This window comes from Pseudophryne corroboree, chromosome 10, assembly GCF_028390025.1.
Source record: "Pseudophryne corroboree isolate aPseCor3 chromosome 10, aPseCor3.hap2, whole genome shotgun sequence".
In the NCBI taxonomy this organism is placed as follows: Eukaryota; Metazoa; Chordata; class Amphibia; order Anura; family Myobatrachidae; genus Pseudophryne; species Pseudophryne corroboree.
The window spans coordinates 358,679,155-358,695,310 of record NC_086453.1 but is presented as its reverse complement, the minus strand read 5'-3'; the positions used below and the strand labels follow the sequence as shown (position 1 = coordinate 358,695,310).

Genomic DNA, 16,156 nt, shown 5'->3' with positions numbered 1-16,156 from the left:
AAATGGCAGTTCTGCGCATGCGTATGCAGCGCAATGCACACGCGCGACATACGGCACAACGAATGGTTCAGTTTTGCACAAGGTCTAGCGATGAATTTCAGTCGCACGGGTTGCCGCAGAGTGATTGACATGAAGTGGGCATTTCTGGGTGGCAACTGACCGTTTTCATGGAGTGTTCGGAAAAAGGTAGGTGTGCTTGTCAGGTGTGTGACGTCAAATCCGGAACTGAATAGTCTGAAATGATTGCAAGCGCTGAGTAGGGTTTGAGCTACTCTGAAACTACACAAAAATATTTTGCAGGCGCTCTGCAATACAACCGTTCACACTTCTGCTAAGCAAAATACTCTCCCTGTGAGCGGCAACATAGCGTTTGCACGGCTGCTAAAAACTGCTAGCGAGCGATCAACTCAGAATGACCCCTATGTGCGCATAACCGGAAGTTAAGTCTTTTTAAGTTCCTTATCATACCAATGGAAAGACTTGACTATCGGTTATGTGCACATAGGTGGAACGCAATGCGTGTTCAGACACCAGAGCCGATCGGACATTCTGCATTGCTTAACACTTTATAATGTTTTAAGTGTGGGCACCTGCTCCTCATTAGAAAAGTAATAAAACCGCCATCAATGTCCCTAGCCACCAGACGCTTCTGAGGAAGAACCGCAAGGTTTGAAAAGCAAGAAGCGTGAGTGGCTTCTAACACTGACCAACTGAGTTATTCTACTCTGAGCTTGGATACCACATGTGGGTTGCTGGAGTGACCGGCCACCTTCTTTTCCTACCGATTATCATCAGGTCCAGTTGGGGTATAAGAGGACCTGTCACCAGTCGGGTATTTTTTACATGCTTGTGTTTAATATATGAAATGTGAGTGCTGTGTACATTAAATGTGTCCAATTACCTTGAGTTATCTGCACTGCTGGTCTTTCTTTTCCTGTTGTGGAAACGTGAACTTACCTTATGAATTGCGTAGTTTATAGTCTGTAAAAGAATGTTTAATCCACACTTAGATTTAGAGCATTTTATTTAGTCTAATAAAGCTATTTTTTATTCTGCTTCCCTCACCCTCCCTGTAACTCCCCCTCAGTGCCCCTGCCTTCACCCTCCCTTTAACACCCCTCTGCGTATATGCCCTCACCCTCCCTGTAACTCCCCGTCAACATTCCTGCTCTCACCCTCCATGTAACTCCCCGTCAGTGTCCCTGCCCTCACCCTACATGTAGCTCCCCCTAAGTGTGCACTCACCCTACATCTAACTCCCCCCTCAGCATCCCTTCTCTCACCCTCCCTGTAACTCCCTACGCAGTGTGCCCTCACTCTCCCTCTAACTCCCCCTAAGCATCCCAGCCCTCACCCTCCCTGTAGCTCCCCCCTCAGTGCCCCTGTCCAAACCCTCCATGTAGCTCCCCCCTCAGTGTGCACTCAACCTGCTTCTAACTCCCCCCTCAGCATCCCAGCACTCACCCTCCCTGTAACTCCCCACACAGTGTTCCCTCACCCTCCCTCTAACTCCCCCTCAGCATCCCAGCCCTCACCCTCCCTGTAACTCCCTCTCAGCATCCCTGCCCTCACCCTCCCTGTAACTCCCTCTCAGCATCCCTGCCCTCGCCCTCCCTGTAACACCCTCTCAGCATCCCAGCCCTCACCCTCCCTGTAACTCCCTCTCAGCATCCCAGCCCTCACCCTCCCTGTAACTCCCTCTCAGCATCCCTGCCCTCACCCTCCCTGTAACTCCCTCTCAGCATCCCTGCCCTCACCCTCCCTGTAACACCCTCTCAGCATCTCTGCCCTCGCCCTCCCTGTAACTCCCTCTCAGCATCCCTGCCCTCACCCTCCCTGTAACTCCCTCTCAGCATCCCCGCCCTCACCCTCCCTGTAACTCCCTCTAAGCATCCCTGCCCTCACCCTCCCTGTAACTCCCTCTCAGCATCCCTGCCCTCACCCTCCCTGTAACTCCCTCTCAGCATCCCTGCCCTCACCCTCCCTGTAACTCCCTCTCAGCATCCCTGCCCTCACACTCCCTGTAACTCCCTGTCAGCACCCCTGCCCTCACCCTCCCTGTAACTCCCTCTCAGCATCCCTGCCCTCACCCTCCCTGTAACTCCCTCTCAGCATCCCTGCCCTCGCCCTCCCTGTAACTCCCACGGCCACTACTCTCAGTCACCTCGGTGCCTGCACTGCTCTGGTCACTGCTAGCGCTTGATTTACTCTCCCTGCTACATGGGACATGTGGTGGGAAACTAGAGTGACATGGGAGAGCTGAAGTGACATCATACAATCAGACATTTTGGTTTCTTATTACAGATGTAGCCACGCTCATCGTTGCCATGATGCATATACATGGGCATACACATCGCAGCAAGCTGCAGCGTACACCATACTGCAACTAGTCACAGATGTGATTGCACCATTGAAGTCTATGGTGTGCATGAAACAGATGTGGGCACACTAGCCACGCTATCCATGTCATGATGAGAAGCGTGGTTACATCTGTACATGAGGCAGCCAAAACAATAGTATAATTTTCTGGGTGTGGGAATTTACTGTGGATCTGGCCTTCAGCGATTCAGCAATTTAGGGGCGCCAAAATGAGATTATATCTTGCCCCCCAACCTAAAAACGTTCTAATGCCCCTGATCAGGGGGATAATAAAATGATAAGTGGGTCATCATAGCAACTACGAGTCTGCTGAGTGAATGACAACAATGATCCCTGGTGGGTGACAGAACCACTCACAGATCACACATGAATCTCAGACTCTTTATTCACACAGTAACCTGCAAGAAATGACAATTACTTTATCTGTTGATCAGGTTTTAACATCAGATCAATATAAATGTACAGTAATATATGTGATTATTTATTATTAGGTTTATCATTTGCACATTGTCAGGAAGATCTGGTGTATTTATGTCTATTTGTATCTCAGACTTACAGTAGGGGCTGATCTGAGTCACACGCTGCGGCCGCTTCTGTTGGTGTAGTTGTGTCTGTGACTATATGATAATGCGGGTAATAGCCCTTCCCCTGGTGTACAAGCTGCGTCTGACTGCACCAGGACTGAGACGCTGACCTCCAGCATCTGTAGACACTGTAACACCGCTCAGTACATCTTTACATGTCACCATCAGTCACACCATAGACACTTACCCCAGCCCCATGCTAGGTGCAGAGTTTCCATCTGAGTGTGATCTCCAATGTGAGTGTCTAAATGTCTCTATACACAGCCACTTCCCCGACATACAGATGTGTCCTCATACACCTTTCCTATATCCTGCCATGTGTGGCACGGTTTGGCATGCCATAGAGTCAGAGATTAGCCATGCTTTATTATGCTACTTTATACATATTCTATTATGGGAAACAACATTTTTTTAAATCCAACCACTCGCTGCATGTAGAAAAAGTTTAGTCGTGGTATGTACAGAAAAGGTGTAAGTGGTCACATCTGTACCTGCATCTCTCCATAACACTCACATACATACCACCCAACATTCTCCATAGTGAAGTAGGGACGCCTGCACCCAAAAAGGGGACATTGATTTGGCAAAAACGTGGCATGGCTTCACAGGAATGATGTGATTGTGATCCCACGCCCCCTGTTTTCAAACCCACACCCCGCACACCCTACACCCATATAATTATACTTATCACTCTGCTGTCCCCGCACTGGCTGCAGAGCTGCAAAAATCACAGGGAAAGTGTCCGCCATGGTCATTATCCTTGTGATTTGTGCAGTAGAGATTTTCACTGGGAACAAAGGCCCTCATTCCGAGTTGTTTGCTCGTTGCGGAGTTTCGCTATATTGCGAATAGTCGCTTACTGCGCATGCGCAAGGTTCGCAGAGCGCATGCGCTTAGTTATTTTACACAAAAGTTTGGTATTTTACTCACGGCATAACAAGGATTTTTCATCGTTCTGGTGATTGGAGTGTGATTGACAGGAAGTGGGTGTTACTGGGCGGAAACTGGCCGTTTTATGGGTGTGTGCGGAAAAACGCTGCCGTTTCTGGGAAAATCGCAGGAGTGGCTGGAGAAACGGGGGAGTGTCTGGGCGATCGCTGGGTATGTTTGTGACGTCAAACCAGTAACGAAACTGACTGAGCTGATCGCAGTGACATAGTAAGTCCCGAGCTACTCAGAAACTGCAAAGAAATTTCTATTTGCAATTATGCGAATCTTTCGTTCGCAATTCTGCAAAGCTAAGATTCACTCCCAGTAGGCAGCGTGTGCAATGCTGCTAAAGGCAGCTAGCGAGCGAACAACTCGGAATGAGGGCCAAGGTTCAAGAGCCAAGTTCACAGAGACCTGCGCATGCAGAGCAAACTGTGGCACGAAGTCAGAGTCTACTGCACCACCAGAGAGGAGGGGGCCCTCTACGGAACCTGTATATAGGCCCCTCATCTCTGAAACCACACCTGGGAACACCTAATACATTTTCATTACACTTCTACGTGCAATTTAGACACATGCGCAGTATAACAAAATGTTTAACTGCACCCTACACCGCATGTGACTCAGAATTAGGCCCTTATTACTTTCTATGAGCTGTAATAAACATAAATGCCTCATAGTCAGAAAGGTCACTCACTGCTGTTTTTTTATGGACTGCACAGTGATCAGTAACAAACCCTTCATTAGTGAGAACTTTTCTTGCAAATTTCTCATCATATTTGAACACATGTATCTTGTCCTGCCCAATCATCCCATAAGTTGTATTTAAAGCTCCTATCAATATCAGGTATCCTTCAGGTTTTAGTAGCTTCACAAATTTTCTGAAGTTGTTTATATAATCATCTTCGTCTTTGCTAATGAATTCCAACAGCCATGCACTGATGACACAGTCTGCTGGTGGGAACACCTCCGGGTCTGTGAGATTCTCATTGTCAATGTCACATTTCATGATCTTTGTTATTGCCGTCTTCAATGTCATGTCTTTGTCCTGACACTGGTCACTGAAATATACAAACACAATAAAGTTCACTGGGATCTAGGACTAACCATACTACCACATGAGAAATAGAATATAGTTTTATAAGGAGATTGAATGGGTGGGAAGGTATAATTTATGAAGGCATTGTTTGTTTTCTAGAAGGGTTCCTCGAAAGTGGTAGAGATTGTGCATTATTCTACACATTCAGTCAGACACAACTTTTATCTTTCAGGAGCATTTTATATGGCAGTGGTGGGAAACAGGAGGCCATTGTATACCTATGTCCGGAACACTCAGCTCCTACCTGCTTTATTCTCTGCTGAAAACACAACTACAATCAATTATAAAGCAGAGAATAAGACTGAAGATAATCAGAGCATTTGATTTCTTTATTGCTTATCCTCATACAATATAAGTAGTGTATGTGGATCTTAGAGCATTTGTGCCACTTTTGAGTTAGTGGAAGCAAAGAACCAAGGAGTCTGCAGTCTTGGTAAAGTCCCAGTGCATTGTGGGATGAAACGCGTTGACCCTATCAGTCACTGGCTTACCTCTACTGCATCACCAGCACAGGGAGATACGCTGCTGTAAGTGAATGAAACTACCCCGGCACTGTGGACTGCACTTGCAGTGACAAACATCCGGCAGCTAACCAAACTAAACTAAATGCTTACCAGCAATGTTACCTGCCCGGGGCGGTGATATCCTCACCACTGGGAGAAGAGGAACGGGGGCTTGATCGCATTAGAAGGATCACTACACGTGTGCAGGGGTAACTATTACAGCGGCCACGCTACGGTAATCAGTATTCTGTGTCTGTACTTAGCCGGGATGCCGTCAGCCAGCATTGACTAAGCGGAACATTGGTGGTCATTCCGAGTTGATCGCAGCCAGCAACTTTTTGCTGCTGCTGCGATCAACTAGTCCACGCCTATGGGGGAGTGTATTTTAGCTTAGCAGGGCTGTGATCGCTTGTGCAGCCCTGCTAAGCTAGAAAAATTTCTAGTAGAAGAAAACCAGCCTTATACCTACTTACCCTATGCGACGATATTTGCGATGCTGGAGCCGGCTTTGATGTCAGACACCCGCCCTCCGTTCTGCTGGACATGCCTACGTTTTCATTAGCACTCCCCAAAAATGGTCTCCAATGGTCCGGATCCACCCAGGTACGCCTTCTTCTAGTCAATCTTCTTTACGGTCGGCTCTGCTGACCGCTTCCATCGTAGGACGCAAAGTAACCCGGCGACCCCTGTCGCCGGGCAACGTCACGCACGTGCATTGCAGCCGCAGCGCATGCACATTTTGGCTATGTGAATATGATGCATACGCAGACACTGCTGATTAAAATGATATTTGTGTGTCTGCAGCTGTATCTGTATGCATGTATGTTACAGTTTTTACTAGGAAAACACAGTAATGTAGCATTTCATGTGCAGATACAGCCGCAGTCGCACCCAGAATATAGGCATGCTGCATATCATTTTACTCATCATTAGCTGTTTGTGCGGCATATTCACATTGTTTTAAATAAGATGCATTTTAATGGAAAAGATACACATAAAGACACTCAGCGCTACGAGTCATGCCACTAGAACAATTGGTAATTCAATTTGGTCACTAGAATAGTCACCAACAATAAAGTTGAGGTTTTTGGAAGCAAAATAAAGTTTCCTGCAAAGATCTCTAGTGAACCTATTGAGATCAAGAAATAACTCAAAAATATTTGGTTCTTTAGTAGGGGCAAAATTAAGTCCTTTGTGTAGTAGGGAAACTTGGTCTCTAGTCAGTTCATGTGAAGAAAAATTAATTATACTATTATCCATCACCTGAACCTTGCACACCTGGTTTCTTTTTCTTCCTCCTCTCCTTCCTCTCTTACTCTGCGTTTTTTTGGGGTAGATGGATTTATTAATTCGTATCGATTGGGGTGATGGAACTTGGATAGCTGATAAAAATCCTTAGATGTCGGCAGAACTATGAGATCAACTAAAAGTCATTTTAGAGAACATAGAAGGAATATTATAAACAAGTCATTGAAACACAGTGTATCAAGACATTTTGCTAGATTTCATAATGGTGATCCAAAGGGGTTATCTCTGACTATCATTGAACAGATTAAGTGCACTAGAAGAGGGGGTAATAGGTTTCGACAGTTATGTATAGGGGAATCTTCATGGATATTTAAATGAGATACTCTTAATCCTAAAGGTTTAAACGAAGCCCTTGACTATACTTGCTTAGACTGATTCCCATGATTTATGGGAACCAGTCTTATATAAAATATATTCCTATGGTTGTAAATGGATAATGAGGTCCCTAGTGGTAGGTTTTTAGGCGTCTCTGTCTATTACTGGAGACAGCGAATCATTGATTATTTCTAATTTAATAATCCTGTGTATGTGTGTGAACATGTGGATGCATATATATGTGCGTTATGCATCTATACACATACATAGGATGTAGTCTGGTTTCTAGAATAAATTGTAGTATATTGCTATGTATATAACATCTAAGTGGTTCATATAAAGTTTAATTAATTCATTTTTCCGTATTCATTTTTCCGTTTCTGATTACTACTCTTGTGAATTATTTGGATATAAAATATTAAGAAAAGATCAGCTTTGTAGAACTGTCAAATTATAAATTTACTATAATTTAGAATTATTTAATCATGAAATCTAAACTATTGTTGGATATTAAATATGCATAATATAAATGAGTTTATATACATGAATTGAAATCATTTATTTATGAAGGTTTTGACTCTATATATATATATATATATATATATGTATACTCAATTGAATTAAATTTATACATATTATATTGTATTTATTGAGAGACTTGTTTAAATTTAGAAATGTTTCTTGTTAGATATATGAGGTATAAGTAAAAGGTGGTTGCAATTTTAATTTGAGGCTGGACCTTTAAGGGATATAAAAAGGGTTAAAATTGATTAGCCCTATAGTCTTGAGGAAATCCTGAGTTTACGGAACGAAACGCGTTGACGTCATCCCGGTCCCTTTTGCCGTTTGAACCGTTTACTCTGAGCCAAGGATCATCACAGTGTTGCTCCGTATCTGATCACAGTGTAACATTATTCGCTACTGAGACGGGCTGAGCAGGAGAAGCTGTGGAGGTTGACCGATCCGGCTTCCTTCCACCTGCTCACGTGAGCAATTAACGGTCTTCTGAGCACACACAGACGAGCCGGATAAGCAGTGGAAGCTGGCTGATTCAGCCGTAATACATCCCGCTCGTGTGAGTACTAGTGTGTCGGGAGCAGCTGTCTGGTAAGCTGAAACAACAGTATGGGATCTCTAATTTTGAGAAAGGTGTGCCATCCATCCCTTAATCTAAGCAGCTATTGATACCATCAAAGGACACTGTGGAAATACTATCTGGTGAGCATATACTGGACATATTTATTACCATCAGTGACTTATCACAAACCTTGTAGGATCAAGTAGAATACCGGCCGCACTATTTCCTGTACCGGGACGCCGGGAACAGGTGAATATTACCACTAACAAATTGATCATACAGCAGGACTTGGTTATTTCTACTGTGCAAGGTGTATCTATCTATTTACGGCTACATTTCATCACATACATTTGTTGCCAATCAAAGAAGTAACAACATTGTTACTAAATATCTGGCATGCTCAGTGTATTCTTGGCTCCTGTTTAAAATGGACTTTTATTGAATGTGAATTATATCTATTTATTATTATTACTTTTGTTGGTGTTTTACATCTGTTACTATTAGGAATTTTAATTCAGTAAAGTTTTTTTATTGAAACAAGTCTCTCAGTTATTTAAGCTTTCAATGAATTCAAACACTCAAACGTTTATTAGCTGGTAATTAAAGTTCATTGTCAGCACATCGAGAGAACGCAGTCTTGTGGTTTGTCAATCTAGCATGTCACTCATTTCACCCACTGGGTGAAATGAGCTGCCCCCCTTCCTCCCCTGCATCGCTCAGCACATATCTCTCCCGTGTATTTGGGCCTTAACACAATACCATACCCTCAACCGTATTTATCATACAATGCTTGCTTTGGTCACCACAACAACACTGATTTAGCTGACTAGATGATAATTCATCAAGTTCACAGTACAATACCAATATCACAGTACATCGGGGAACACCTTCTCCTTTGTTGGTGCACATGTGAAGAATACTTTGGAGGTTATGTCTCTATTAAATGAGTCTTGTTTTCCTCTGAAACTGTTGCTGGTTACAAGGATCCAGAGGGATAAACAACACTAACTAGGCTTCCTCAATCTCTCTTTACTTGTATAATTCCACAGGGATTGAAGGGGTTAATACATTCTAGCAATAATAGCAGATGTATCAATATAACTCTGCTCTATCTCTGCCTGTTCACTGAGAGAGTAGAAAAGGGAACAGTAAAGTAGCGGTCTCCTGACTAACACCGGTAAGTGCTGCTCCTCACAGGAGTATTTGAAGATGAATGGTTTATTAAGAGCTCAGTGCCTATTATCAGCAACTTTATATTCCTTACTGACTCTTGAGGTAAATAAGCAGATGGAAGAAGAAGCTGGGGGTAAATGACAGATGCGAATCACATCTGTTAGTGCTGGCTGCTGAGGAAATAGTTTGGGAATTTGCAGACAATAAATCTATTATAGCCTGTAGTCTGGTAATTACTTCTTCTGTAATCTTCTTCACTAACCCTCCTGAGGAAATGGTCAGCGACATAGACCGAGAAACGTGTTGAGGATCGGCTCGTTTGGATGACACACAAGCACAGTGTGTGCCCCATTTCATAGTGAACTGTGATCTACATCGTAAATCTCCCACAGAGGTAACACCTGCCATACACCCTAATGGGTTTCAGCCACTGCTGCACTGTCATCTGCTCATGAGACGGGTCTGAACATTTGTCGTGGATGTACAGCATGCAAACACTGTCTGACCCCTCTGCTACTCCTACAACGGACCATACAGCATGGCGCAGCAGCACACACTGCATGGCTCAAGGATTACCTAGAGGGTAAGACTTTATCACAGGCTGCAGTCCCGATCAGTAATCACGGATCACTATAGCCGGTAATACTGCTAGTGTTCAGCTGCTATATCAGACACTACACACTTCCCGGCTTCATTGTATATGTTGCAGCTACAGTAGCAGAAGAATGTGTCCAGTCTAACACTTTGGAAGTTGATCAGTTCACAGGTATCCGGTCTCTAGGTCGACCACACTTAGGTCAACAATGTCTAGGTCGACCACTATTGGTCAACAGTAACTAGGTCGACAGGGTCTCTAGGTCGACATGTTCTAGGTCGAAAGGTCAAAAGTTCGACATGAGTTTTCACATTTTTTTTCTTCTTTTTTTGATCCTTTTCATACTTAACGATCCACATGGACTATGATTGGGAATAGTAACCTGTGCCAGGTGCAGCGGTAGTGGATCGAGGCACCTTGCCCAAAGCATGGCGAGTGAATCGAGCTACGCGAGAGGACACGGTGCACTAATTGTGGTTGCCAGTCACTGCACAGAGAACTAGAGATGAGCGGGTTCGGTTTCTTTGAATCCGAACCCGCACGAACTTCACTTTTTTTTCCACGGGTCCGAGCGACTCGGATCTTCCCGCCTTGCTCGGTTAACCCGAGCGCGCCCGAACGTCATCATGACGCTGTCGGATTCTCGCGAGGCTCGGATTCTATCGCGAGACTCGGATTCTATATAAGGAGCCGCGCGTCGCCGCCATTTTCACTCGTGCATTGAGATTGATAGGGAGAGGACGTGTCTGGCGTCCTCTCCATTAGAATAGAGATAGATAGATTAGATAGAGAGAGATTGTGCAGAGTCGCAGACAGAGTTAGTTTACCACAGTCAGTGACCAGTGCAGCAGCTAGTTAACTTTTATTTAATATAATATATCCGTTCACTTCTCTCTGCTATATCCGTTCTCTGCCTGAAAAAAAAAACGATACACAGCACAGTCAGTCACACAGTGTGACTCAGTCTGTGTGCACTCAGCTCAGCCCAGTGTGCTGCACAGTCATCAATGTATAAATTAAAAGCTTATAATTAATTGTGGGGGAGACTGGGGAGCACTGCAGGTTGTTAGCAGGAGCCAGGAGTACAATTATATTAATTAACAGTGCACACTTTTGCTGCAGGAGTGGTGACCAGTGCCTGACCACCAGTATAGTATTGTTGTATACTACTAATATCTCTTTAAATATCAACCAGTCTATATTAGCAGCAGACACAGTACAGTGCGGTAGTTCACGGCTGTGGCTACCTCTGTGTCGGCACACGGCAGGCAGTCCGTCCGACCAGAATTGTATTATTTATTATTATATACCTACCACCTAACCGTGGTTTTTTTTTCATTCTTTATACCGTCATAGTGTCATCCTAATTGTTACGAGTATACTACTATCTCTTTATCAACCAGTGTACAGTGCGGTAGTTCACGGCTGTGGCTACCTCTGTGTCGGCACACGGCAGGCAGTCCGTCCGACCAGAATTGTATTATTTATTATTATATACCTACCACCTAACCGTGGTTTTTTTTTCATTCTTTATACCGTCATAGTGTCATCCTAATTGTTACGAGTATACTACTATCTCTTTATCAACCAGTGTACAGTGCGGTAGTTCACGGCTGTGGCTACCTCTGTGTCGGCACATGGCAGGCAGTCCGTCCGACCAGAATTGTATTATTTATTATTATATACCTACCACCTAACCGTGGTTTTTTTTTCATTCTTTATACCGTCATAGTGTCATCCTAATTGTTACGAGTATACTACTATCTCTTTATCAACCAGTGTACAGTGCGGTAGTTCACGGCTGTGGCTACCTCTGTGTCGGCACATGGCAGGCAGTCCGTCCGACCAGAATTGTATTATTTATTATTATATACCTACCACCTAACCGTGGTTTTTTTTTCATTCTTTATACCGTCATAGTGTCATCCTAATTGTTACGAGTATACTACTATCTCTTTATCAACCAGTGTACAGTGCGGTAGTTCACGGCTGTGGCTACCTCTGTGTCGGCACACGGCAGGCAGTCCGTCCGACCAGAATTGTATTATTTATTATTATATACCTACCACCTAACCGTGGTTTTTTTTTCATTCTTTATACCGTCATAGTGTCATCCTAATTGTTACGAGTATACTACTATCTCTTTATCAACCAGTGTACAGTGCGGTAGTTCACGGCTGTGGCTACCTCTGTGTCGGCAGTCGGCAGGCAGTCCGTCCATCCATAATTGTATTATTATTATAATATATACCACCTAACCGTGGTTTTTTTTTCATTCTTTATACCGTCGTCATAGTGTCATACTAGTTGTTACGAGTATACTACTATCTCTTTATCAACCAGTGTACAGTGCGGTAGTTCACGGCTGTGGCTACCTCTGTGTCGGCAGTCGGCAGGCAGTCCGTCCATCCATAATTGTATTATTATTATAATATATACCACCTAACCGTGGTTTTTTTTTCATTCTTTATACCGTCGTCATAGTGTCATACTAGTTGTTACGAGTATACTACTATCTCTTTATCAACCAGTGTACAGTGCGGTAGTTCACGGCTGTGGCTACCTCTGTGTCGGCAGTCGGCAGGCAGTCCGTCCATCCATAATTGTATTATTATTATAATATATACCACCTAACCGTGGTTTTTTTTTCATTCTTTATACCGTCGTCATAGTGTCATACTAGTTGTTACGAGTATACTACTATCTCTTTATCAACCAGTGTACAGTGCGGTAGTTCACGGCTGTGGCTACCTCTGTGTCGGCAGTCGGCAGGCAGTCCGTCCATCCATAATTGTATTATTATTATAATATATACCACCTAACCGTGGTTTTTTTTTCATTCTTTATACCGTCGTCATAGTGTCATACTAGTTGTTACGAGTATACTACTATCTCTTTATCAACCAGTGTACAGTGCGGTAGTTCACGGCTGTGGCTACCTCTGTGTCGGCAGTCGGCAGGCAGTCCGTCCATCCATAATTGTATTATTATTATAATATATACCACCTAACCGTGGTTTTTTTTTCATTCTTTATACCGTCGTCATAGTGTCATACTAGTTGTTACGAGTATACTACTATCTCTTTATCAACCAGTGTACAGTGCGGTAGTTCACGGCTGTGGCTACCTCTGTGTCGGCAGTCGGCAGGCAGTCCGTCCATCCATAATTGTATTATTATTATAATATATACCACCTAACCGTGGTTTTTTTTTCATTCTTTATACCGTCGTCATAGTGTCATACTAGTTGTTACGAGTATACTACTATCTCTTTATCAACCAGTGTACAGTGCGGTAGTTCACGGCTGTGGCTACCTCTGTGTCGGCAGTCGGCAGGCAGTCCGTCCATCCATAATTGTATTATTATTATAATATATACCACCTAACCGTGGTTTTTTTTTCATTCTTTATACCGTCGTCATAGTGTCATACTAGTTGTTACGAGTATACTACTATCTCTTTATCAACCAGTGTACAGTGCGGTAGTTCACGGCTGTGGCTACCTCTGTGTCGGCAGTCGGCAGGCAGTCCGTCCATCCATAATTGTATTATTATTATAATATATACCACCTAACCGTGGTTTTTTTTTCATTCTTTATACCGTCGTCATAGTGTCATACTAGTTGTTACGAGTATACTACTATCTCTTTATCAACCAGTGTACAGTGCGGTAGTTCACGGCTGTGGCTACCTCTGTGTCGGCAGTCGGCAGGCAGTCCGTCCATCCATAATTGTATTATTATTATAATATATACCACCTAACCGTGGTTTTTTTTTTCATTCTTTATACCGTCGTCATAGTGTCATACTAGTTGTTACGAGTATACTACTATCTCTTTATCAACCAGTGTACAGTGCGGTAGTTCACGGCTGTGGCTACCTCTGTGTCGGCAGTCGGCAGGCAGTCCGTCCATCCATAATTGTATTATTATTATAATATATACCACCTAACCGTGGTTTTTTTTTCATTCTTTATACCGTCGTCATAGTGTCATACTAGTTGTTACGAGTATACTACTATCTCTTTATCAACCAGTGTACAGTGCGGTAGTTCACGGCTGTGGCTACCTCTGTGTCGGCAGTCGGCAGGCAGTCCGTCCATCCATAATTGTATTATTATTATAATATATACCACCTAACCGTGGTTTTTTTATACCACCTAACCGTGGCAGTCCGTCCATAATTGTATACTAGTATCCAATCCATCCATCTCCATTGTTTACCTGAGGTGCCTTTTAGTTCTGCCTATAAAATATGGAGAACAAAAAAGTTGAGGTTCCAAAATTAGGGAAAGATCAAGATCCACTTCCACCTCGTGCTGAAGCTGCTGCCACTAGTCATGGCCGAGACGATGAAATGCCAGCAACGTCGTCTGCCAAGGCCGATGCCCAATGTCATAGTACAGAGCATGTCAAATCCAAAACACCAAATATCAGAAAAAAAAGTACTCCAAAACCTAAAATAAAATTGTCGGAGGAGAAGCGTAAACTTGCCAATATGCCATTTACCACACGGAGTGGCAAGGAACGGCTGAGGCCCTGGCCTATGTTCATGGCTAGTGGTTCAGCTTCACATGAGGATGGAAGCACTCAGCCTCTCGCTAGAAAACTGAAAAGACTCAAGCTGGCAAAAGCACCGCAAAGAACTGTGCGTTCTTTGAAATCCCAAATCCACAAGGAGAGTCCAATTGTGTCGTTTGCGATGCCTGACCTTCCCAACACTGGACGTGAAGAGCATGCGCCTTCCACTATTTGCATGCCCCCTGCAAGTGCTGGAAGGAGCACCCGCAGTCCAGTTCCTGATAGTCAGATTGAAGATGTCAGTGTTGAAGTACACCAGGATGAGGAGGATATGGGTGTTGCTGGCGCTGGGGAGGAAATTGACCAGGAGGATTCTGATGGTGAGGTGGTTTGTTTAAGTCAGGCACCCGGGGAGACACCTGTTGTCCGTGGGAGGAATATGGCCGTTGACATGCCAGGTGAAAATACCAAAAAAATCAGCTCTTCGGTGTGGAGGTATTTCACCAGAAATGCGGACAACAGGTGTCAAGCCGTGTGTTCCCTTTGTCAAGCTGTAATAAGTAGGGGTAAGGACGTTAACCACCTCGGAACATCCTCCCTTATACGTCACCTGCAGCGCATTCATAATAAGTCAGTGACAAGTTCAAAAACTTTGGGTGACAGCGGAAGCAGTCCACTGACCAGTAAATCCCTTCCTCTTGTAACCAAGCTCACGCAAACCACCCCACCAACTCCCTCAGTGTCAATTTCCTCCTTCCCCAGGAATGCCAATAGTCCTGCAGGCCATGTCACTGGCAAGTCTGACGAGTCCTCTCCTGCCTGGGATTCCTCCGATGCATCCTTGCGTGTAACGCCTACTGCTGCTGGCGCTGCTGTTGTTGCCGCTGGGAGTCGATGGTCATCCCAGAGGGGAAGTCGTAAGCCCACTTGTACTACTTCCAGTAAGCAATTGACTGTTCAACAGTCCTTTGCGAGGAAGATGAAATATCACAGCAGTCATCCTACTGCAAAGCGGATAACTGAGGCCTTGGCATCCTGGGTGGTGAGAAACGTGGTTCCGGTATCCATCATTACTGCAGAGCCAACTAGAGACTTGTTGGAGGTACTGTGTCCCCGGTACCAAATACCATCTAGGTTCCATTTCTCTAGGCAGGCGATACCGAAAATGTACACAGACCTCAGAAAAAGAGTCACCAGTGTCCTAAAAAATGCAGCTGTACCCAATGTCCACTTAACCACGGACATGTGGACAAGTGGAGCAGGGCAGGGTCAGGACTATATGACTGTGACAGCCCACTGGGTAGATGTATGGACTCCCGCCGCAAGAACAGCAGCGGCGGCACCAGTAGCAGCATCTCGCAAACGCCAACTCTTTCCTAGGCAGGCTACGCTTTGTATCACCGCTTTCCAGAATACGCACACAGCTGAAAACCTCTTACGGCAACTGAGGAAGATCATCGCGGAATGGCTTACCCCAATTGGACTCTCCTGTGGATTTGTGGCATCGGACAACGCCAGCAATATTGTGTGTGCATTAAATCTGGGCCAATTCCAGCACGTCCCATGTTTTGCACATACCTTGAATTTGGTGGTGCAGAATTTTTTAAAAAACGACAGGGGCGTGCAAGAGATGCTGTCGGTGGCCAGAAGAATTGCGGGACACTTTCGGCGT

At 44.5% G+C, this 16,156-nt stretch overlaps 1 protein-coding gene across 1 annotated transcript in view; it reads right to left on the bottom strand.

The window, feature by feature from the left end:
• Positions 1–4,533: 4,533 nt before the first annotated feature.
• Positions 4,534–16,156, bottom strand: part of LOC134965371 (nicotinamide N-methyltransferase-like) — a 43,487-nt gene continuing 31,864 nt past the window's right edge. The window contains exon 3 of the mRNA XM_063941837.1: positions 4,534–4,954. Coding sequence (XP_063797907.1) covers positions 4,534–4,954 — 421 coding nt within the window. The remainder of the gene's footprint in view (positions 4,955–16,156) is intronic.